Below are 23,414 nucleotides of genomic sequence, written 5' to 3' on the forward strand. Positions count from 1 at the left end.
ACTACTACTAATAACTCTACCATGGTGGTTGTTATTAACATCACTATCACACAAAAATATTTTTAAATTAATTTTAATATAATATGAAACCTTTAAAATGAGTTCATTTGAAATTAATCAAATTTTAAAATTTGGTTTAATTTTTTTAAACTTAAACTAAAAATTGATTGTTATTTTTTAAAATTTCAAAACTTAAAATTAAAAATCACCCAAATAGAATCTTAATATTTCACACCAAAAACTTTAACCGTCTTTATAGAAACAATTTATTTCATAATTCATTCTTGGTTGATATACTAAAGTATTAATTATTAATTATTCCTCAGCATTTAAGGCTTTGCTTGATAATAAATATTGGATATATTTAGATGAAATCTTAACTTTAGTTGGTGAAGATTAAGATTTTACTGTTTATTTTTTATATAATTAGAAGGTATTTCAAACTAGTCTATCTCTTATTGGGGTAACTGGTTAGTAGTAAGAAATATTGAGAATATATTTTTTTATACACTTTTTTTAAGCAATTTTTTATTAACTAAAATTTATTTAAAATGAAAAAATTTTGTGGGTTTCATATCAAATACAATGATTCTCTATTCTTGTTTTATAATTTCAATATATTTTAAAAAGTGTGTTCCTAATTCTTATCTTCGGAGTAAATTGTATTTCTAATTACAATTCCATTCCCGAACCCCGAGGACGAACCCCAATCCTTAGCTAGTTAGGGGTCATAAGTATTGAAATACTTGTAACAACAATTTCTGATAATTTACTTGTTACTGATGCATAAGTGATCCTATACCACCAGTGTTAACTTTTCGTGCAGTTTGTGATTGCAACAAGGCCAAAGTCATTTGGCAGTTGCTTTTCCATGATTTACCGCAAGACTTTTTCAGTTAGGGGTTAATGATGGGTTGTACTAGAATATTAGAAGTTTAGTTTATAGGGATTAGAGTTTTTCTATCCAACATACCTTAAGAGAGGGTAATAGTTGTGCAAATCTCCTTATAAGAGGTTCCCCTTCTCCTGTTAAGTTAGATATCATGGATTAGTGTCCTTCATTTCTTAATCTGAAAATTTAGTCAGATGCTAGTACTTTCCATGTCAGGCCTTAGTGTTTTTTTTTTATTTAAATTATGTCTTTAAGAGGGTGAGCCCTGGTGCAGCGGTAAAATTGTGCCTTGGTGACTTGTTAGTCATGGGTTCGAATCCGGAAATAGCCTTTTTTTAAATTATGTCTTTAACTTTATGAATAGTAATTAAAAAAAAATACAACTAGATGTTCTAAATGTCTTCTTACACATAGAAAACATTGTATTTGATTCATAGATTTAATTTAAATTTAAAAATACAAATATAGCATAAATATTAGTACTTTGATTTCAAAATAACTTAAAGGAGCATAACAAATCTACAATAATACATGTGAAAATGTTTTTTAATATGAATGTTACACATGACTGACCTTTAAGCAATAAATTCAATTAATTTTTTTTAAAGAGATTTTATTTTAAATTATATAATAATTTATTGTAATCAGATTTTTTAAATTATAATTATAATAATGAAAATGATTAACGATGATTTATAATAATTATACATATTATATTTTTTACTGCATACCTATTATTATTATTATTATTAAATTAATTGTTTATTAACGGACGTAAGTAATAAAAAAACTAATTGTTAGTAATGAATATGAAATTGTTAAAGAATACTCTATACACAATTTTGAATAAGTTTACATGTAATTTTAATTTTTTTATTTTTCTGAATTTGTAATTTTGATCCTTTTATTTAGAAAATTCAAAATTTTGGTTTTCATATTTAAAAAAAAATACAATTTTGGTATAATCTTTAATTTTATCTATATTTTATTTCTTTTATTCTTACATTATAATTAATTAAATAATTCTTTTATAGTACCTTAAATGAATATATTAAGTCTATGATTCAACTATATCAAAATAAAAGAAATAAACATTAGACAAAATAGAGGAATTGATTAAAATTGTAAATTTTCTAATATAAAATGACCAAATGTTTCTATTTTAAAATGAAGGAATCAAAATTGTGGATTGAGCAAAATAGGGAAACCACAACTGCATTTAGGTCTTTTGAATAAATATCGTTGTCAATTATGAACAATAACCTTCTTTGGTGTCCTCCACTTTTTTTTCCTTACGTGTTAACTTCAAACATAATAATTTATGCACAATTATTTGCATACAAAATAATTTTAAGACAATTATGATATTAAAAAATAAAAAATTAATTGTTATAATATCTTCTTATTGAACATAATTTCACAATCATTATAGGTAATCATGAAAATTATTGGTATCTAATATTTATATTTTAATTCAAATAGAGTTGGAGAATAAAAGACATTCAAAGAAACAAAAAAATGACAAATGAGTGTGTATTCCAAGATAATTCAATATGAAATAAATTAAGTAAGTTGATATGTAAATTGAGTAAAAAAATTGAAATCATAGAAGAAGTTTTAAAATTTAGAAACAAATAGAAATATCTTTTATTCGTATAATAAATTTTAAAAAATTAATTTTGATTTGATTGATTTATGAAAAAATACATAATTCTAGTAAAATGATGGTTTATATTTTGTTGGACATGGATATCTCCTAACTCATTGTAATTTAGTAAGTAAAAATAATTAAATATAAAATAAAAATATTCAACATGAAATGCTGAATTATTTTTTAAAGTATTTAATTTAATTAATTTAAAGTAATTAGGAGTAATATATTTTAATTCAAATTAATTAATAACATTAATATGTTTTGATTCAAAATTACAACATATTTAAATTAAGATAAAATATAAATAATTATTGAGTGAACACAAATTTAATTCTTATTTTTATTATTTCCAAATTTTTTAAGATATAATAATTTATTGGATCTTTACTGACTATTTATATTACAAATAATAATTAATAACTTAAAAATTATTATATTTATGATACACTATTGATATCTAGCACAAAACTATTAATTTTAGTTTATAATTCCTAATTCAAAATTTTAAAAATTCTTATATGTTAAAATTTAATTTTTTTATATAATTTTCTAAAAATCGACACATATTTTACCAATGACACATCATATCATATGAATTTAAGTTTCAATTTAAAAATAAATAATTAAAAATATCATTTTATAAATATTTTATTTTGATTTTTTATTACAACCAACAAGTCTAAGTTTAGATTGTTTGTAATATTATTTTTAAAAATTATATAAATTACTAACCTACTTAACATATAATTAATTATTATTTCTCTCATTGTATTTTTTTTAAAATTCTACTGAATATATAATATTAATAACAATTAATAATAGATAACAATAACTAATAACTAAATGGTTATAATAAAAATTATAAATAATTCTTACCAGAAAATTTAAAAAAATATATTTAAAATTTATTTTATAACAATATTTAAAAAAGTGTTTGCCGTATGTATCACAACATTCTAGTAAGGTAAAATTGTAAAATTAGTTTTCCACTTTATCTCCAGTTTCGGGTTTGGTCCCTCAGATTTTTAATTTACGAATTTGGTCTCCTATTTTGTAAAATTGTACAATGTTGGCCCCATACGTCACAATTGCACGTTAACTTTTACAAAAGGATGTGACTGTCACGTGTCATAATTAGTTAATAAAAACAATAATGTAATGGTTAGCAAGTGACTTTGACGGTCACGTGTTACGTTCTTATGACTGTCATATGTCATGTTCTGATTGGATGTCAATTCCATGAAAGATGAAATGATGTTTTTATTAACTAATTATGACACGTGACAGTTACATTCTTTTGTAAGAGTTAACATGCAATTGTGGTGTAGGGGACCAACATTGCAAGGATTTTACAAAATAGAAAGATCAAATTCATGAATTAAAAAATTGGAGGACCAAATCTAAAATTAAAGATAAAGTGGAGGACTAATTTTACAATTTTGGCTTCTAGTAATAATTAAGTAAAAGAGGAAAACTCATAGGAAAATAGTAGGAAAAGAGAAGGCAAGTAAGAAGGAAAAGAAAAGGCAAATAAGAAGGAAAAGATAGAGAAGCAGGGGAACCAAAAAGTCTTTCACTCTGTAAAAATAATTATAAGAAAAAAAATATATAAACAAAGACACATACACACTTGGTTTTGCTCCCTCTTTCCCCCATATTCCTAGTTCCAGAATTCAGATTGATCAATTCAAACCCCATAGATCATACATACCCTCTCCCAATCCTCATTGAACTCTCTCTCTCTCTCTCTCTCTCTCTCTCTCTCTCTCTCTATGTTTATTTAGTGCTCCTTTTTGTTCTGCATAACCCAATTAATCACTGACCCCTCTTTGCTCCCTTGTCTTCATTGCCCACATATATTTTTTTCGCAAAGTTTGTGACTTTGTGTTGCGAAGATGAGCGGTGCGGGGTTTAGGGCTTCAATTCCGAGCAGTGTCAGGAGGACGATCCAAAACATCAAGGAGATCACGGGCAATCACAGTGAAGAAGACATCTATGCAATGCTCAAGGAATGTTCCATGGATCCCAACGAGACCACTCAGAAGCTTCTCCTTCAGGGTATTCGATCTTGATCTTATTAATATCTCTGTTCTTGTTGTGATCCGTGTTTGGACTTTGTGTTTTCTCATCTGGGGTTCCTTTGTTTTGTTTTGATTTTGATTTTTTTACCCCCCCTTTTTTTTGTAGTGACCTTGAATGAATGATTGTGTGTTGCTATGATGGGGTTTCACTGTTGAGACACTTTTGTTAGGTTGAGAAGGGGATTTTTTTAGTTTTTTTTTTATTACCCCTTTTGGTTTCTGAGGGGCTTTGTGTAGCTTGACTTAGTAGTTGGTTAATTTGTTTAGATTATTATGGACTTTGCTCTTGGAGTCAGAAACTCAGAATAATTTATGGTATCATTTATTCGTGTTCAACCTCCACTGTCTATTTGTTTGTTTGTTGATGCGTTGAGCTGGTTTTGTGTTTAAGCTTGCACTGTCACTGAATCTGAGTTCAATTGATATTTTATTTTGTTTGACGATTGGTTTGGTGGAGTTTAGAATGCGAGATATTTAAGCAAGGAACTTGTGTTTGATGTGTTGAGAGTGGTTGCTTTGGCTTATTGGGTTTCTAATTCTAAATGAGTATTAATGATGCTGTTATGGGGTTTCATGTAATCTTTTCAATCTCTTCCTCAGTTTTTCATTTTCCAAATACATGCCTGGCACTTCATAACTATCTTTTTAGCTGCTAATAGTTTATTGAGTTGAATGTAGACCAGAACTGGATTCTTATGAAAGGATATTTATGCGTTGGTAAGGCATTGTCTTCTAACTTGATGAATATAGTACTTCCCCCCGAATTTTTTACTCCAAAATCTTTCCTTTATACTTTAATGTATGTCCTATTTCTAGTTTCTTACTCATTCTCATGATAAAGAGAGTTTCCTTCTTGGCTTGCTGATTTGGAAATCTAAACCCCTTTCGTTGGATGATTAATGCCATTGGCTTGTTGCAAATTCACAGCCTTTGCATTGCTTTTCCATGTTTTGTGCTGTGTGTAAGGCTAATTTGGAAAATAAGACTTCATTTATTTTACATTGTTGCTACATGTTTATGAGAAGATTTTCTTGCAGTTCTTGTAAAATTTTGGCTGCATTCTTCTACGTTGGAGCAGTTTCTCATGATATGTTTAGGATTTGGAACCAAATCCAAAGTTATAGCAGTATAGCAGATCACAGTGCGATGACATAACAAAAAAAGTTGACTGAATGGAAACACTTAAAAAAATTGTAAATAGCACTATTGATAATCATAGTTCTAAAACTTTAATAAATCATCTGGTACTGGAATAGGAAAAATAGTACAGGAGTAGACAAAAAATACTACAGGTATCAGTTTAAAAAAGGTCAAGATTAACTAATTTTTCATGATTCATGAGCATAGCAGTTAAAACTAAAATCATATTTAGCATAGTTATTACAACCACGGATGACTGCGAACAACCTACAAATAGGAAGAGAGATATAAGAGAACAAAAGAAGAGGAACAAATACTGAGACAACTGCATTACAAAGGTGCAGCTAGTCTTACATTCTATGTTGAAGGAGATGACTATGTGAAACAAGGGTACTGAGCTGGGTGCAATACCGAATGAAGCGTTGAAGGCCCGAGCAAGGTTGGAAGAGGGTGACAAATAGTTACTGGAGCCTCTCCTACATTTGGACTCAACAGAGCAAGATGCTATGTGTGACACTCTGTAAACATGATTTGTGATCCTTACATTTGTATGTTGGTGTCAGTGGATCTCGATTCCCTAATATGGTGTAGCCAGTAGCCCATTGGTGTAGATGGGTTACAATTAAGTTAGAGCAGCAAATTTGGCTCCTTGTAGAATAGCAACCACTACAGTCCATGTTGAACCACACTATAGGTCACTATTGTGGCGCTCCATGACACAAAAGTGAAGTGCATTGCAACAAGGATTCAGAATTGACCAAGAGCCATTCTGATATGCTATTGTATGTTGTAATGTCCATGGGATTGTCTGAACTTAAAGGCATGTCATTTCTGTGGAGTAATCTATTGACGTGTGAAGTTTGAAGTTCTTATTTGCTTGTTTTACTTGTCTACTTATTTATAAGACTTTGTTGTTGTTGTTGTAGTTGTCTACTTAATGGGTAAATCCTAAGCAATGAATCTTTGTTTCAGACTATTAATTATCAGTTTTAATTTTTATGCGCAGTTGATTTTTCATGTATTTGATTGGCTGTAGATGTGTGTTCAGTTGCCCTTTGGTAATACATTACTGTCTTCATAATAGTTTTCATGCTCTTTTAATTGTTTCCCCTTCTGGGTTCTTGGTTGGAGTGTGAAGTTTCATGTTGTCATCATTTTGCATATAATGTTCCAATTCCATTCAAGTATTGTTCTTTATAATGTCGTGCTGAAGTAGCTTGGGCAGGGCTTTTCCTTCTTTGGGGTTATTGATTCAATCTTTCATCCCTTTCTTTTTGAATGCCTTTCATTCATCCCTGATTTCTATGGGCTCATTGGTTCTTAACTTTTGATGTAAATTGTAAATGAGTTTATACATTAATTTGTGTTACATATTTATTGTTCTTGTGACGTCAATATCTTAACATAAATATATTTTTTGCAGACACATTTCATGAGGTCAAGAGAAAGAAGGATAGAAGAAAGGAGGTGAGATATTTAAGTCAGTAATGGCCTTCAATAATGTATTACTAACTGGCTCTCATGGTTGATTATCTATTGTTTCTTTTGTTCCTATTGTTGAATAGATTATAGTAATTGAAAACTGAGGCTTACTGGAAATTTGTGTCTAATCATACCACATTGGAATATTATAATTGTACAACTTTAATTATAGCATGGTAGTTAATCCTAAATAGTGGTGAGGGGCAGCTGACCCCAAAAATGCTATCGGTGGTAATGGGATGACCACTATTTTGAAGTTTTAAGATACACCTAAATTATAACTAGCAGTTGAAGCTGTCTTCTTTGGTCTTATTTGCCATATAGTGTATGTGAAAGACTCACTAGCCCTGGTTGCATCAGCAACGGCTCCCCAAGTCAAGGGATCATCATCGAAAACCAATTCATCTTCAGCAGCCTTGTCATCTAAACCCATTTCTCCTAAGAACTGCTTATTACGATCATCAATACTAATTAGGAGAATGAGATCCATCACATAACAACACTCAAAATGTTCTTCAAGAGCTTTCTCGTACTTAATCAAAACCAAGTCTTTCAACCTTCGATGCTCACGCCTCCTTCGATGCTCACGCCTTCTTCTTTGGTTTTGCTTTTTCCTCTAGCTTTTTTAGTTAACTTGGACTGATAGAGTATTCGTGTTAGTTGTGACAGTTGTCATAGACTCAGTCTGTTATGACAGCTGTAGGTTAGTTGAGTTAGTCCTGTTGGCTTCCTGGAGAAGTCTGACTGATGTATAAATAATCATCTCTATCAAAGAGAGTGTGGCTGCAATTTGTGGTGCCACAGGCGAGAGTTGTCTCACAACAGACTATGAGAAGAGTGGCAGGGTGCTGCAACATGCCATGACAGTGCTATAGCACTGCTATTGTGCACTATTTAAGACTATTAGCAATTAGTTTTCTTATTACTAGAGAAACCAACTCCTTAATTAGAGCACTAATTGACTTTACTCATTACTAATATCATAGATATTTTTGAAACACTCCTGCTCAAGCTAGAGTGTATATAGCATATGCACCAATCTAGTAGGACATTTTTCTTCTCAGCCAGTAGCCTAGTACTTCATTTCTGATTGGTAGATAGACTTCTATTCCTCATTTGCAGGAGAGAGATGATACTTTTAGGAGTTTTAGAAGTTGTGTCTCTTGTTTGCTTATGCGATGTGGCTCTTTTCATTTACTTATGCTCTAATTATTTTCAAATTTTATTGATCATTCAATGTAGTTTGCTAATTCTCTTCTTGTTTCTCCTTTCTTTTGTTTATGATTTTGCAGAATCTTAACAACAGAGAATCTGTGGAGCCACGCTGGAGGCATGGTACCCAAGGGCGGGGAGCTAGGGGTGGTCGGGGAAATTTTTCACCTCATAATGTATCTCATGGTGAATAACCATTCACAACTATTACATATTTGAGGGTTTATTCTTGTCAGTTGAAATAGTTTTTGGCTTTGACTACTTTAGGTTTTGTATGTCTAGCAGTATTAGAAATGGATAGATGAGTCTGAACATGGTGTAACATCATCTGACTGTTTTCTGTCACATTATTTCAAATCAATGGTCATGCTGCATATCTTGGAAGTTGTTACCTGGCCATTTATGTGTATACCTTGTAGCTTAGATGAAAAATACTGGCTAAATCTGATTCTAGTCTCAATTATTACACAAATTTAGATATTATGTTGGCCATTCAGTGCACCTAAATCAATGTTATGTTTTATGGATCTTCTCTCAGATGCTGCTGGTAGCAAGAATTCTGGTACAGGAAAAGATAGTGGAACTCATCAAGCCACTGAGAAAGTTGTGCCACCTTTGTCAGCTTCTCAAGAGACAATATCTAAAGAAAAAAGTTCTGGAACAAGGTGGCTATATCAAATAATTTGTTCCGTGTTGCTAACTGTTATTACTATCCTCTGTCAATTATTTTACTGCTATTTGAATTTAAATTCTGGTACATTTGGTTCAAACTACATATAACTATACATGTTTTTTCAGCTCTGTACCCATTAATGCCAATGGTCAGACAAGCGTAACTTCCGGAACTACTAGTGGTGCAAGTCCTTCCCCTTTATCTGCTGGAACTGGAGACAGATTGGGTTCATCTTCTTGTGATGTTAATAATTTGAATAGTGCTTTGCCTTCTGATAGTTCAAATAAAGTTGCAGCAGTTGCTTCAGGAAGTGGATCAATGCTTTCCTCCAGTAATCACCCAGCATCTTCATCAGCTGCCCATTTCTCTTCTTCAGACCCAGTACTTGTTCCATCTGATGATTTATGGTTTCCTGGTGCTGTTGGTGCAATTAGACGTGAAGTGGGAAACCTACACCCTCCTGGGGAATTAAGTGCTGTTAACTCGGCCGAGAACAAATTAACTGCTGGTTAGAATATTTGATATTTTCTTCCATAATTTGTTGGTTTTAAAGTTTTCCAGTGTAATTAACGAAGAATTTTCCTTCCATTAACTCATGCCAGCTTCTGAGATTGGTAGCTCTCCTGCGCAAGGAAAGATTCAAGGCAAATCCCAAGGAGCAGCAAAGAATCATGTTACTGAGATGTCATCCACTTCATCAGCAGTAACTCATAGTAGCCCTTCAACCAGTAGACCTTCCTCTATTTACACTAGTCGATCACAACAATTAATTGGCCCTCAAAAAGGTAAAGTTTATATCCCTGCTGTTCAAAAGGTACATTTTTGTATCCTGCATAGTCCCTAGATTTAGACGCATCATGCATGAATATGTTTTATGTGTGAGCTTTGTGTTCATTCTTCTGTTGCTATTGTGTCCCCTGGCCCCCACAACCCTCTCCAGCAAAATAGGCCATCTCTGGAGGCTGAATAATTTGGTTCTCTTTTTTAACCTCTCTGTTCCGAAGTCTCTGTTCTTTATTTCCATCTCTTTGATTATTCATCTTTGTTTCTTTCTTTGTTCTCTCTATTCCTCTATATTCTGATATTTGAGTCTCTCTTTCTGTGTTTTGAGCCTATTATTCCTGTTTTTTGAGTCTGTATGTTCTCCAAGTCTGTGTTTTTTTCTTTTACCTCTGTTAAGTGGTTCATTTATGTTCGTTCTGCAGTTTTCTTAGTATAGTTTTTGTATGTATTATTCTTTATTACAGTTTCCATTGTCATGTTTCTGCCATAGTCCTCAACACTATCTGCTATTTTGTTATGGCATAATTTTGGCTTTCTGCCATCCACCATTAATAACATTGATTAGAATATTATTATTTATGTTAGAATGTTTATAAACTATTGTAAGTCAAAGTCAATAAGTACCACAACATGTGTGTACAGTGTGTCCTAACACAATTTACCTATAATTCTCTTTAGTATTGAAATTTTGGAGGTTTATATTTTTGTCATTACCAAGTTATGTTTCCTTTTGTTGAGTTAGTAGTTTCATACTCATTAAAAATATCATTATCTGGTTCCCCCCCCCCCAAAAAAAAAGGGTTTATGATAGAGCAACGCTGTTTGATCCACACAGCTATCCTCATATTGTGGAATGAGGCTTTGTTGCTTCATATTGTAGAAATTTTATCATGATATTATCATAGCAGGATTACATTTATGTAGAAAAACCTCCCATGCCTTGTAGGTATTTGTGATGCATACTGTTTTGTGTATCTTGTTATGCAAGTTGTTATGTGATTGTAAAGATTCTGTCATTATTCATTACCCAGTTAATATCCATATTCTGGTGTCTTTAACTGTTGAATGTATGGTTTTAATTTTAAGATATTGGTAGATGCATATTTGTATAGATTTGCATGGATATGCTGGTAATGGTGTGTGCGCTTACGAATTTTTCCTAGGTGTAGCCATTTATGATGATTGACTTTTTCTTCCACTGCTGCCAATTACTCCTAGTAGTTGATCCCAGTTGGTGGGGATTTCTTATTTGTTAGATGCTGTTAGGATGACTTGCGCTAGATTTATAATTAATTTCTGTTTCCAACAGCTGGTTCTAATAAGGAGTGGAAACCAAAGCCAACAAATACGATTAATCAGGGTTCTGGACCAGCTAGTGCATCTGAGGCTCTTGTTTCAGTTGACCCAACTGGTCAGTTACAATCTGCATCTAGTGCGCTTAACTCTGAAGAAGCTACTTCAAAACTGCAGAGGAAGCTGGAGGATTTGCATCTTCCACAGCGTCAACATGTTATACTTCCAAACCATATCATTGTGCCTGATTCTGAAAAGAACAAGTTTAGCTTTGGAAGTTTGGGAGTTGCTTTGGGAGTTAATACAAGCTATGTAAGTGGCCCAGAGAGTGAAAAGAGTTCTACACCTGTTTCTGAAACATCTCAGACTATTGAAGAAACTGTGGAGGAGCAGGATTCAAGGTACCTACTAGTGACCTGCCTAAATAATTTTATTTTTCTTCCATCCACTTCTGGTATTATAATGCTATTTATAAGATCCTAGTATTACTTTAACCCTTTTTGCAGTTTTTTTTTTTTTGCTGGAACAAGTATCTTGAATTTCTATTGTCATTTCAACCACATATCCCTATTGTTTTCTATACCAATATTTTTGAGGAAAACATTTTAACTTAATTTTCAATAGTTTTCCATTTTGTTTTCTGACAACTTTTCTTTAAATCAACAGTCAAAATGCTGCAGTTACTTCTGAGGTTGGAGATTATCCTGACCATCCACAATCACCCACTAATGGAGCTGAGAATTTGTCATCCAGTGAGGTTGATGGCTCATCCAGTGCTATTCAAGAGTATAACGAGTCCAAGCAAGACACTGCTTTGCCATCTGGAGGTCATCAGTACTCAGGGGTACATACTTCTCCAAACTACAGTTTTGGATTCATGCCCCCAATGTTGGGTACTCAGCTTACACAGTTTGACAATTCTGAGTCTCAAACACGTGATGCTTCTCGGCTTCCAAGTTTTATTGTGAGCCTGCTACCTATATTTTTTTATATTTCATTGTTTAATTCATTATGTCTTTTTGTTGCTTAAAAGGCTGGTTGTTATCTTACTATAGGTTCATCAACAATTGGATCCGGCTAGTTACTATGCCCAGTTTTATCGCACAGGTGGTGATAGTGACGGTCGCCTTTCACCTTTTTCTTCTGCTGGGACTAACACCAAGTACAATGGCAATGTTACAGTGCTTCCTGCTCCAACTTCTCAATCTCCTCAAGAGGTTTGCACTGATTATATTGCTATTCAAATTCATTTCTGAACCATCCATATAATTTGTTTCTCAATCTCCTTCATACTGTTTTTCTGCATGCTTCTTGTATTGTAAAACTGGATTTCATTTCTAATTGCATATCTATTTTATGCATATTTGGCAGCATAGTTTTGATTACGTAGAATATCTACAAACAATGTTATTTCCTGAAAGGATATTATGTCTAGTATGAGCTTAATAGTTGATCCATTTCTGAAATGATATTTTAGTACATATTTGATCCATTTATTTAATGGTTTTTAGGTTTGGTGACAGTTAAACTTGAAAGTATATTTGTGCCTCTATATTTGTCACAGCTGAATTTTCTTGCATATACTTCTTAAGCTAAGCTTTTTATGTCCTGTTAATTTTCTAGCCTTTTTGAAGAAGGTTCTGTTACTAACATGTTTACTTCCATTGTTGGTAATGTGTTTGGGTTCAAGGCCCTGCACGCTCTACATCTTAAGGATTTGCAAATGAATCCCTACTGCTTATATTAAAACTTTCCAAGGTCCGCCTCATGGCATCCAAGTTGAGAGAGATAAATTGAACAAGTATGGTCGTCCGCTATTAGGATGTACTATTAAACCTAAATTGGGGTTATCCGCTAAGAATTATGGTAGAGCTGTTTATGAATGTCTTCATGGGGGACTTGATTTTACCAAAGATGATGAAAATGTGAATTCCCAACCATTTATGCGTTGGAGAGACCGTTTCTTATTTTGTGCCGAAACCATTTTTAAATCACGGGCTGATCATCAGCATAGGAGGGAAGTTGGGAAAATTGTGAATAGAGGAACAATAATTGGCGAAGTTGAACCTGTTTATTTCTAGAGTTTCTTTCAAATACTGTTAGGGATGCAAAGTCATTCACAAACCTCCACATGATAGCTTAAACTTTTGGGAAAATTGGTGCTAGACATGGTATTAGAGTGGTTCCATCTTATATAACCTCATCCTGGTACTATTCCACTGCTAAGTCCCCTTAAAATCTTGAACTCCTCTCACATTGTATCACAACCACAACCTATATAATCATGTGGTGTTTTGGAGTTTGATTATTGCCACCCACATTCTCCTAAATAAAGCTGAACTTCAGCACTAGACTGTCATCCATGCTTCAAGCCTAAATGACTCTTATGCGATGGTGAATCCCCACCTAACAACTTCAACTTTTGGAGAGTTAGTTCTTGACAAGATGCTTTACTAAATTAGAGAGATAATCAGTTATCGTGGGCTGCCAAAAAATTATGCTTCCATTTGTTAGATGATTTTATTAGAAGTGAATTGGACTTAACTAAACCCCAAAAACTAGCTTAAGGTAGAACGATTGCAAGTATTGTAAGCAGTATTTTCTCTATATTCTTAGTTGCTATGGACATCTTAACACCCCTCTCACACTTAGGACTGAACCTCTGTGGGTAACCTAACATCAATACTAGATAGGCTTTGATAGTTGATACCATGTTAGAAATGAATAAGGCCCAACACAACCCCAAAATCTAACTCAAGGAGGGCCCAACTACCCGAGTTGCCTTATGAGGAGCATTTTGGCCATAGCTGATGTAGAACATCTTAACCAATTTAATAGGCATACCAAATTATTGTGCTTTCATTCAACTCTGTACTTTTTATAAATGTAGTCTATCAGTGAACATGTGCTCTTCTTTCTGTGTTGGCCATGTAGTTTTTCTTCACACATTAAATTGGTTTGAGTTTTTTTCCCTGTTGTATTGATGCTGCTGGCTAGAACTGACTTCATAATCATAATAATACTATTAAAATAGTGTTTTCAACAATGATTTTCTTGAAATAGAATTTTATCGTTTTGGGAAATCATGGGAAGAGACCCAATCATTAAATTCTAAAGCATTTTATGTAATTTTGACCATTTGATTGGTGCACAAAGTTTTTGATGAATTTAAGCCATTTTATGTTTATTTGTAGGGAGGTGTCTTGTCCACCGCAGGTCCAACACCACTTGTGACTCAAGCTGCTGGGCTGATGCAAAGCTCAATAGCTGTTACTCAACAGCCTGTCCCTGTCTTCCGACCTAGTGGGGTGCATATATCCCATTACCCTCCTAACTACATTCCTTATAGTCCCTATTTTTCACCATTTTATGTCTCACCTCCAGCAATCCATCAATTTATGGGTAATGGTGCATTTCCTCAACAACCACAGGCCAGCACTGTATATCCCCCACCCCCAGCTGTTGCTCCCACCGGAATGAAATATCCTCTTCCACAATTCAAACCTGGTGCAAATGCAGCAAACCCAACTCACCTTGTAATGCCAAGTGCCTATGGTGTATATGGCTCCTCTGCAGCTGGTTACAATCATAATTCTGCAGCAGCTGCAGGGAATTCAACCTCCAATGAGGATCTTGGTTCCTCTCAGTTCAAGGAAAGCAATGTGTACATCGGTGGACAGCAGGTTAGTTCCTTTTCACTTTTGCATCTTCAAGTTTGTTAATTTGGTTAAGAACATTAATGGCCTCTTATTTGAATGGTCAGACAAATACTACATTTGCATATAGAAGTTCAATTAAGTTTAGTTTAGCAGGTTTAACCCCAGCTCCTACAAGACAGTTATGAAAAGCATATGCCATGAAATTTACTACTGTACTCGACATATTTTTATTTTTGGTACCAGAAGACCTACTTATGATGATAATTATGTTCTGAATTTCCACCGCAGAGCGAAGGTTCAGCAGTGTGGGTGGCTGCACCTGGCCGAGACATTACCAGTTTGCCCACTAGCACATTCTACAACCTCCCTCCTCAGGGTCAGCATGTGACTTTTGCCCCAACTCAGGCTGGCCATGGCAACTTTGCGGGCATGTATCACCCTGCACAAGCAGTGACGGCAGCAACGGTTCATCCACTGCTTCAACAATCCCAGACAATGGCTGGAGCAGTTGATATGGTAGGACCTGGAGGCAACGTTTATCAGCAGCCTCAGCATTCACAAATCAATTGGCCGAGCAACTACTGAGGCCAGGAGTCTTTCTGACAGCTAAAATTAGATAATTGAGTCCTATCTGGGGAAGTTTTTTGAGAAATGCCAAAATATGGTTGGATTTCTGAGGGCAAACAACATGGCAATTGGCTACCTTTGAGGGTAAGAAGCTGGAAAATTTGCCAATATGATCTTCAGATTGCTTGGATTTAGGACATATGAAGGGTAGGACACCTGTAACCGATATTGACCATTAATGTTAGATGAGGTAGAAACATATGCAGGCCTTCTCTTTTTTACTCCTGCTATTTTGTGTTACCATTAATACCTTTCCATAGCTCCAAGCTTTTCCTTCCCTATCTTTTGTTGGGTCCTTGAACTCTATTAAGAGAATTGTTGAGTGATGAGAAATGTCCATTCTTTGTTTTTAGTTTGGGTTTATAGGGTTTGGAAGGTTTAGGTTGGTGGGGAAAGCTTTTCCGGTGCCCCTTGTCTTACCTGTAAAGTGAATTTTGATAGCAAGAAAAATCATTTACTTAAGCTGTTGTATTGTTATGGGCAAAGTAAACTGTCAATTGTTTTCAGCTAACTAATATTGTTTGTCATGGTTTACAGAAGAAAAAAAAAGTTGGGATAAGACTTAGGAACACTTGTGCAATTTATTCTAACAGTAGTTACGTGGAATTTTCTTTATTTCTTGGTATTGTTTTGATTCCCTATTTCATTTTTTTTAACTTAGTACAAAATTGGATTGTATGTTGTACTCTAAATTTGAAGTTATATTTCGTCCCTTAATGTGTAGGATGGTGTGCACTGCGTAATTAATGTGCCCATAATGATGAATTCGGGGTGAGAGAAAACAATGTCACTTTTTATCATTGTATAAGAAAATGTTGACGTAAAAATATTTGATTTTTAATGGAGTATAATATGCTAAAATAGGAAAATAAGAAATATTGAGAAAAATTGAAGTTCCATATTGATTAAGGATAAAGTCAAGATAGAATATATAAGTGAGATGTAACTTTTATCTTTTGAGTTAATTTTTAAGGTTGAATTAGACTTAAACTCATATTTTAAGATGATATCGGAGTTTATTTTAAATTTATTTAAAAGATTGTATATCATGTAATTCATATACTAAATTTAAAAGTACTTAGGTCTCAACCCATATTTTAATGATATTTTTGTGAAGAGAAATTTACACCCTAAACACAGATAATACATTAGTTTCATAACTTTTTGTGAATTATCTAAAGTATTATGTACTTCATGATTTATGGATGTTTATTTATTTAGAAAGTGAATGCATGAATAAAATTTGAATATACTGTAGAAAATTTATATGATCATCAATTAACATATTACTGCGTTGGCTGTTAAAAAAAAAATGCTAGTGTTATTTATTGAATTTTCAACATCTTACATGCTTTCAAAGCTATTGAAATGGGTTTGATTTGAGGGGAATTAATAGGTAGGAAGGAAGGAGAGAAGGAAAGGAAAGAAGAAACTTTTTTTAGAATGGAAAATGGGGACGAGGTTAAATTCCTCTCCTTCCTTTTTGTTCTCCTTTTTAAAAATTGATTGATATGGAGAAGATAAATACTTGAAATTTTTAGAACGTATGGACTAAATTATCCATAATTTGTGCGCTTGAATTTAATAGAAAGGATATAATTATAAATTACAATGTGTTTTCTTCCATTACTTCTCTTCGCTTGATAAGGTGTTTCTTCTTTCTTCTCTTTCTTTCATTAAAATTCTTTCTCTTCCTCTTTTTTGAATCAAACACACCAGTACATACATTTCAATACATTAATGAATGATATTAATAGTATAAGTCCTTTTAACATGGTGTATGAAAATTAAACTCTTAATAAATTGGCTATGTATTTAATATATTTTTAGTGTTTTTTTAACAATATTTTCTCATTTTGTATTGATACATCATTTAAATAGTTGAAGTTAGAAAATAATGGTTAAATTTATATATCATTTATTCTAATTGTCACACATTTCAAATGATTTGATAAAGAATAATATTATCCACACGTATGTCATTTCATAATGATAGAGATTTTATCATTTGATTATGTTTTATTCTTTTTGTTGTATACACATTTAAAATAATTTAATACAGAATATTATTTTTATCATATAAGAGGTAATGTGTCTTCAAAATGTATCAAATATTATTTGATTAGTTAACCAAAATACATATCATGCCTAGGGTTTGAGCATTTATGAACTCACTTCTAAATTTCTTTTGTAACTTCACCTCCTAATTTGGTTGGCATTGAATTGTGACTTTTTTTTTTTTAAACAACTAGCTGATGACCCGTGCTTTGTATTAAAAGTGTTCTCTGTACTCAGCATCTACTTTAATGCTATGGAGTTTGTACTAATCCCGATCCTTAATAAGTTGCATTTTATGAACAAGCCTAAAACACGTAACAATAAGCTAAAAACCCCGATCCTTCACATGTCTCATAAAAGGGCAAAATGATCTGCAAGTAAGTCAACCATGCATCCTTAAAACTGTAACAATTTTGTTCAATAAAAGGTCTCCTCAATAGAACTGTTAAGGGAAAATAAGTGATGAAATCATAGCTAATAAGAAATGAGGAAGTAGTAAAATGTGATTTAAAATGATGAAATCATAGAAAATAAGAGAAAATCAAAGAAAATGTATTGAGGAAGTTGCAACATACCCAATTATAGTGACAGATTCCTGTAGCAGCAGTATGTTGGCCTCTAATGACTTTACAAAACCGGTCATTGGGGTTTAGCAAAGACAAGATCTGATATGCTTGAAGTGCTTATAGTTTGTAAAAAGATATAGCCACTGCAAATGTAATGTCACGGCAAAAAACATTGAACAAATAATAATTAAACAATTGAGAGAGGAAATAAAGAAAAAGTAAAATACCCAATTTTTGTTAGAAAAACAATTTTTAGAGAGAAAATAAAAAAGAAAAACCATTCTCACTGTGCCATGAGTATGAACTCCTTTACTTGTAGAATTCCTGAGGATGAATGTGGTGACTAACACACAAACTGAATGAAAATCATTTAATCCATAGGAATATGAATTATACGGGAACTTGTGGAAAAGTGGCTATCCCAAGGCAAACTCTTTTGAAAATCGTACTTGAGCAGTTGAGCTATGATTCTAAAGATTGCAGGTCCTTTTTCCCTATGTTTGCTTCCTTCATATCCTCAGTTTCCCCCATTGCTGAACATGATAAAACCATGAAGCTTCTTTCTCATATTTATTTGATTCTGCAGCCCATTCAAGTTTCAACATCCTTAGTTATGAGTTATGACAGCAAGAAATGCAAACACTATTTCAAGGCTTAATTCTACATTGACCGATTGCATGTAGCAGGGTATGTTAGCCACTCCTAATGACTTAGCCAAATTCCCTTTGGTGCTGGAAGTGGAGATGGACATGAGCAGAATTGGATCAATCTGAGTAATATACAGCAGAGAAACAGAAACTTTAATAAATCAAGCACCAAAAACCAAATATCATCATATCAGTCTTAGTTACCTGCCAAAGTAATGGTGGTACTAGCAAATGTCTAACAAGCACCCACATTGTTATTGATGTGATCCACATGGTAGGCTTCAATCTAGGAGAGACTTGAGTTGAACTTGAAACTGTTGAGCAATCAGCAGATCTGATAGCGAAGTGTGTAAGATGGATTGGATTAGATTGATTCCATTCTAATTCGTGAGCAATGAGTTTGTCACGCTGACTAATCTCAAATCACTTGCCCAATCTTCATATGGCTGAATTTCTGGACATCTCCTCAAGCTTGACATTGGCATGTTCAGATCCATTTTTTGTGGCCGCAATCAATACTCAACAATTTAAGCTTTGGGACAGTGGAAAGAATGTGAAAGTTTGGGAAACATCCAATGGCAAAACTTTGAGTGAGTCACAACCATTATTGTTTGGGGGTGTAAACTGTCCAATGTATATTTTCTCATGCTGAGAATTATCAGTATCACCATTTTCACCCCAATCCAAAATTAACTTCTCATGAAATTCCTTTTCCTCCAACTTGGCATTTTCAGAATCCCTTGGCTGACATGGCTTATGTGATGAACGAACAAGGATCCATGTAAATCAGATATTTCTCCCAGTTATCCAATTGAAGATCCACATTCTTTTTTTTTGTTTTTGAGAAAAAGTTGTAAAAATTATGATAGTAAAAGTTTTATAGATGAAATGCTACCAACTTCAGACAGGAATCAAAGAAGGCAATAATAGGCAGAGAAAATAATAAGCTTTATTCATAGCAGAAAGCTAAAAGCATAGAACGAAAGAGCGGCAAACTAAAACTTTGTATTTCTAATACATCAAAGCAGAACTAAGGAACAGCATGCTGGAAAAAAATAAAAAAAAAAAGAAGCTAAAAATCAAGGTTCCTAATATGCATTGTAGGCGTAGGTACTAATTCTTTAGACCAAAGCTCAAGTGCAAGTAGTACCTTGAGAGCATTGCTGAGGGCATGAGTGACAGTGAGCCATTGATCGGTTTGCTTCATGAACATTGTAATGTGATGGTGGCAGCCAGAAAGATCAGCAAGCTCAGTTCACTTCTGATTGATAAAGGAATTTTGGACTCAACAGAACAGCAATGTGCTCGCTCGGCTTTGGAATACCATCAATAGTACTAGCTAGCCATTGGATTTCAACTTCGTTAGCAACATTGAATTGATGGCATTTCAGAGGCTTGATTTTACAAGTAGTGACATTTTATCATGCATCAAGGAAACATACATGATTGGCATGGGAGCAACTGGGGTTGTTTACAATACAAGGCTGAGATACCACAATCAAGTACTGTTGTGGCAGTAAAAAAGTTGTGGAGATCAGGATCTGATATTGAAATAGGAAGCATTGATGACCATGTTGGAGAGGTGAATCTTTAAGGAAGGCTAAGTCATAGGAACATTGTTAGACTTTAGGATTTCTTTATAATGACTTTGATGTGATGATAGTTTATGAATTTGCTGCACAATAGAAACCTCCATGAGGCTTTTAGTCCTCAGAATAGCACTTCTTTGCACTGCCAAGCTCCCCAAAAACAGACCCCTCCATGAGGGATGTTATAATGATGCTTGGAGAGGCAAAGCCTTGGAGAAATAGTGGTACAAAACATTTGCAGCTAACAGTGAGAAGCCAGTTATTAGCACATCACTAGTTAATGGCCTTTTGTATGAATCAAAATTGAAATTTTCCCAGGCCAGCAACCAGATTTTTCATCGTACCTAGAGCTTTAATTTGGTTCACAATTGTTCTTAAAATATGCATATCAAGATGGATTAACTTTTGCGAGGGATTTTATTATGTAATATGTATTGTGGTTTTGGTGATAAAGCATGTATTCCAGTCAGAAATAGGGATATGTAACTGTATGATGAAAAAAAAATATAATTTTTTTATATTTTACAAGAAAAAAAACTCAAGAATTAAAATTTCATTCACTAAAAGGTAATTATATTTTCTAGAATTAAAATTTAAATTGAGTAAATTATAGTCACATTCCTAAATTTGTTCAAGATTATTTATGATTTCTATTTTTTTTTTTAGGAATGTTATTTGATTTGAATCAATCCAATGAATCCAACAATCTAAATCAAACCAATTTAATTGGTTCATTTTTTTATTTTAGGTCTAGCTCGAACCAAAGCGATTAGAATCCGATGACAATTGATTCAAGTAGCGTTGATCCTTTTTTTTTTTGTTATCCACAAGTTTTTTTTTTCCTTCGGAAACAATCCTAATCGAGACATGAGACATAATCGGATATTAATTGGCCGAGCAACTACTGAGGCCAGGAGTCTTCCTGACAGCTAAAATTAGATAATTGAATCCTATCTGGGGAATTTTTTTGAGAAATGCCAAAATATGGTTGGATTTCTGAGGACAAACAACATGGAAATTGGTTACATTTGAGTGTAAGAAGCTGGAAAATTTGCCATTATGATCTTCTCATTGCTTGGATTGAGGACATATGAAGGGTAGGACACCTGTAACCGATATTGACCATAAAAGTTGGACGAGATAGAAACATATGCAGGCCTTCTCTTTTTTACTCCTGCTATTTTGTGTTACCTTTAATACCTTTTCATAGCTCCAAGCTTTTCCTTCCCTATCTTTTGTTGAGGTCCTTGAACTTTAGTAAGAGTATTGTTGAGTGATGAGAAAATGTCCATTCTTTCTTTTTTAGTTTGGGTTTATAGGGTTTGGAAGGTTTGGGTTGGTGAGGAAAGCTTTTCTGGTGCTCCTTTGACTTACCTATAAAGTGAATTTTGATAGCAAGAAAAATCATTTACTTAAGCTGTTGTATTGCTATGGGCAAAGTAAACTGTCAATTCTTTTAAGCTAACCAATATTGTTTGTCATGGTTTACACTTTACAGAAAAAAAAAGTTAGGTTAAGACGAAATTAGCTTCTCTGCTGTCCTTTTTTCAACTGTCTCTGTGCTGTTTATGTAGTTGTGTTAATATTTAATTTTATGATTCAATTTGAAAACTGTGTGGTTTTCAAGGGACAACACAGAGACAGTTAAAAAAGAGACAACAGTTAAGATTTAAGAACCCTTGTTCAATTTATTCTAATAGTACTTCCGTGAAATTTTCTTTATTTCTTGGTCTTGTTTTGATTCCCAATCTCATTTTTTAACTTGTTATGAAATTGGATTGTATGTTATACTCTAAATCTGATGAATCCCTTTAGAAGGTACATTTCATCCCTTAATGTGTAGGATGTTGTGCATTGCGTCATTAATAACAAATGTGCCATTTTTTTTATCATAGTATAAGAAAATATTGGCGTAAAAATATTTGAATTTTGAATGGAGTAAAATATGCTAAAAAATGAATGAGAAAAATGATATTTACGTGAAAAGAATTTTACTCACTAAACACGTACCTATAAGATGATACACCAATCTCATTATGACTTTTTGAGAATTATCTACTACATCACATACCTCATGATTTAACAAGTTTATTTATTTTAAAAGTCTATGCATTAATATACTGTAAAAGGTTTTATTTGATCATCCATTAACATGTTACATTGTTATTAATTGAATTTTCAATATCTTACAAGTTTTCAAAGCTATTAACATAGTTTTGGGTTAAGGGGAATTGATGTTTGAGAAGGGGAGAGAATATACCTTTTAATTTTTTTAAATGTCTTGTTTGATGGATTTGGAGATGAGGTTAAATTCTTTTCCTCCATTTTTACTCTCCTTTTTAATATTGATGGATTTGAAGAATAGACATTTTATAACATATGAACTAAATAATCTAAAATTTGAACACTTGAATTTAATAGTAAAGATATACGGTAATATGTAATTTGTTTTTCTTCATTATTTCTTCTGTAAATCAAATCAAACAAAGTGTTTTTTGTGTTCTCCTTTTTGTCTTAAAAGTTTTTCTCTCTTTTAAATTAAATAAATCATACATAACATGTCAACACGTAAATGATACTAATAGTATAAAATCTTTTAATAATATCAAAATTAAACTCGTAAAAAATAAACTATGTATTTAATATATTATTAATATTTTTTCACTATATTTTCTCATTGTGTATTGATAGATCACTAAAGTTGTTAAATTTATATGAAATAATTGTCAAATTTATATATGAGTGGCAATGATCGTCAAACATTATAAATAATTTGACAAAGAATAATATTATTCATACATATATCACTTCATGATTTTATCATTTGATTATATTTTATTCTTATTTGTTTTCTTACATTTAAAATTTGACCTTGTTATTTTTTTTAACTTGAGAGAGGTGATGTGTCTTATAAGTATATCAAATATTATTTTATTAATTAGCTAAAATACACATATATCTAAATGAAAAGTATTTGTGCGGTTGAACATCTATTGTTCCAAGTCATCATGGGTATAGCATTTATGTAGTGCTGGTCTAAATTAAAGCTTTATAACTT

General features: G+C 32.7%; 1 protein-coding gene across 1 annotated transcript; it reads left to right on the top strand.

Moving 5' to 3' along the window:
- The first annotated feature begins 4,150 nt into the window (after nucleotides 1-4,150).
- On the top strand, nucleotides 4,151-16,067 carry LOC114383588 (GBF-interacting protein 1-like). Its single transcript, XM_028343283.1, has 11 exons — nucleotides 4,151-4,604; nucleotides 7,191-7,234; nucleotides 8,542-8,647; nucleotides 9,000-9,126; nucleotides 9,260-9,642; nucleotides 9,737-9,919; nucleotides 11,227-11,611; nucleotides 11,877-12,174; nucleotides 12,266-12,427; nucleotides 14,405-14,893; nucleotides 15,158-16,067. The coding sequence occupies exons 1-11, from the start codon at nucleotides 4,442-4,444 to the stop codon at nucleotides 15,452-15,454; spliced, it is 2,637 nt and encodes an 878-aa protein (XP_028199084.1). The 5' UTR covers nucleotides 4,151-4,441; the 3' UTR covers nucleotides 15,455-16,067.
- Nucleotides 16,068-23,414: the final 7,347 nt, after the last annotated feature.

Source organism: Glycine soja, chromosome 14, assembly GCF_004193775.1.
Source record: "Glycine soja cultivar W05 chromosome 14, ASM419377v2, whole genome shotgun sequence".
In the NCBI taxonomy this organism is placed as follows: Eukaryota; Viridiplantae; Streptophyta; class Magnoliopsida; order Fabales; family Fabaceae; genus Glycine; species Glycine soja.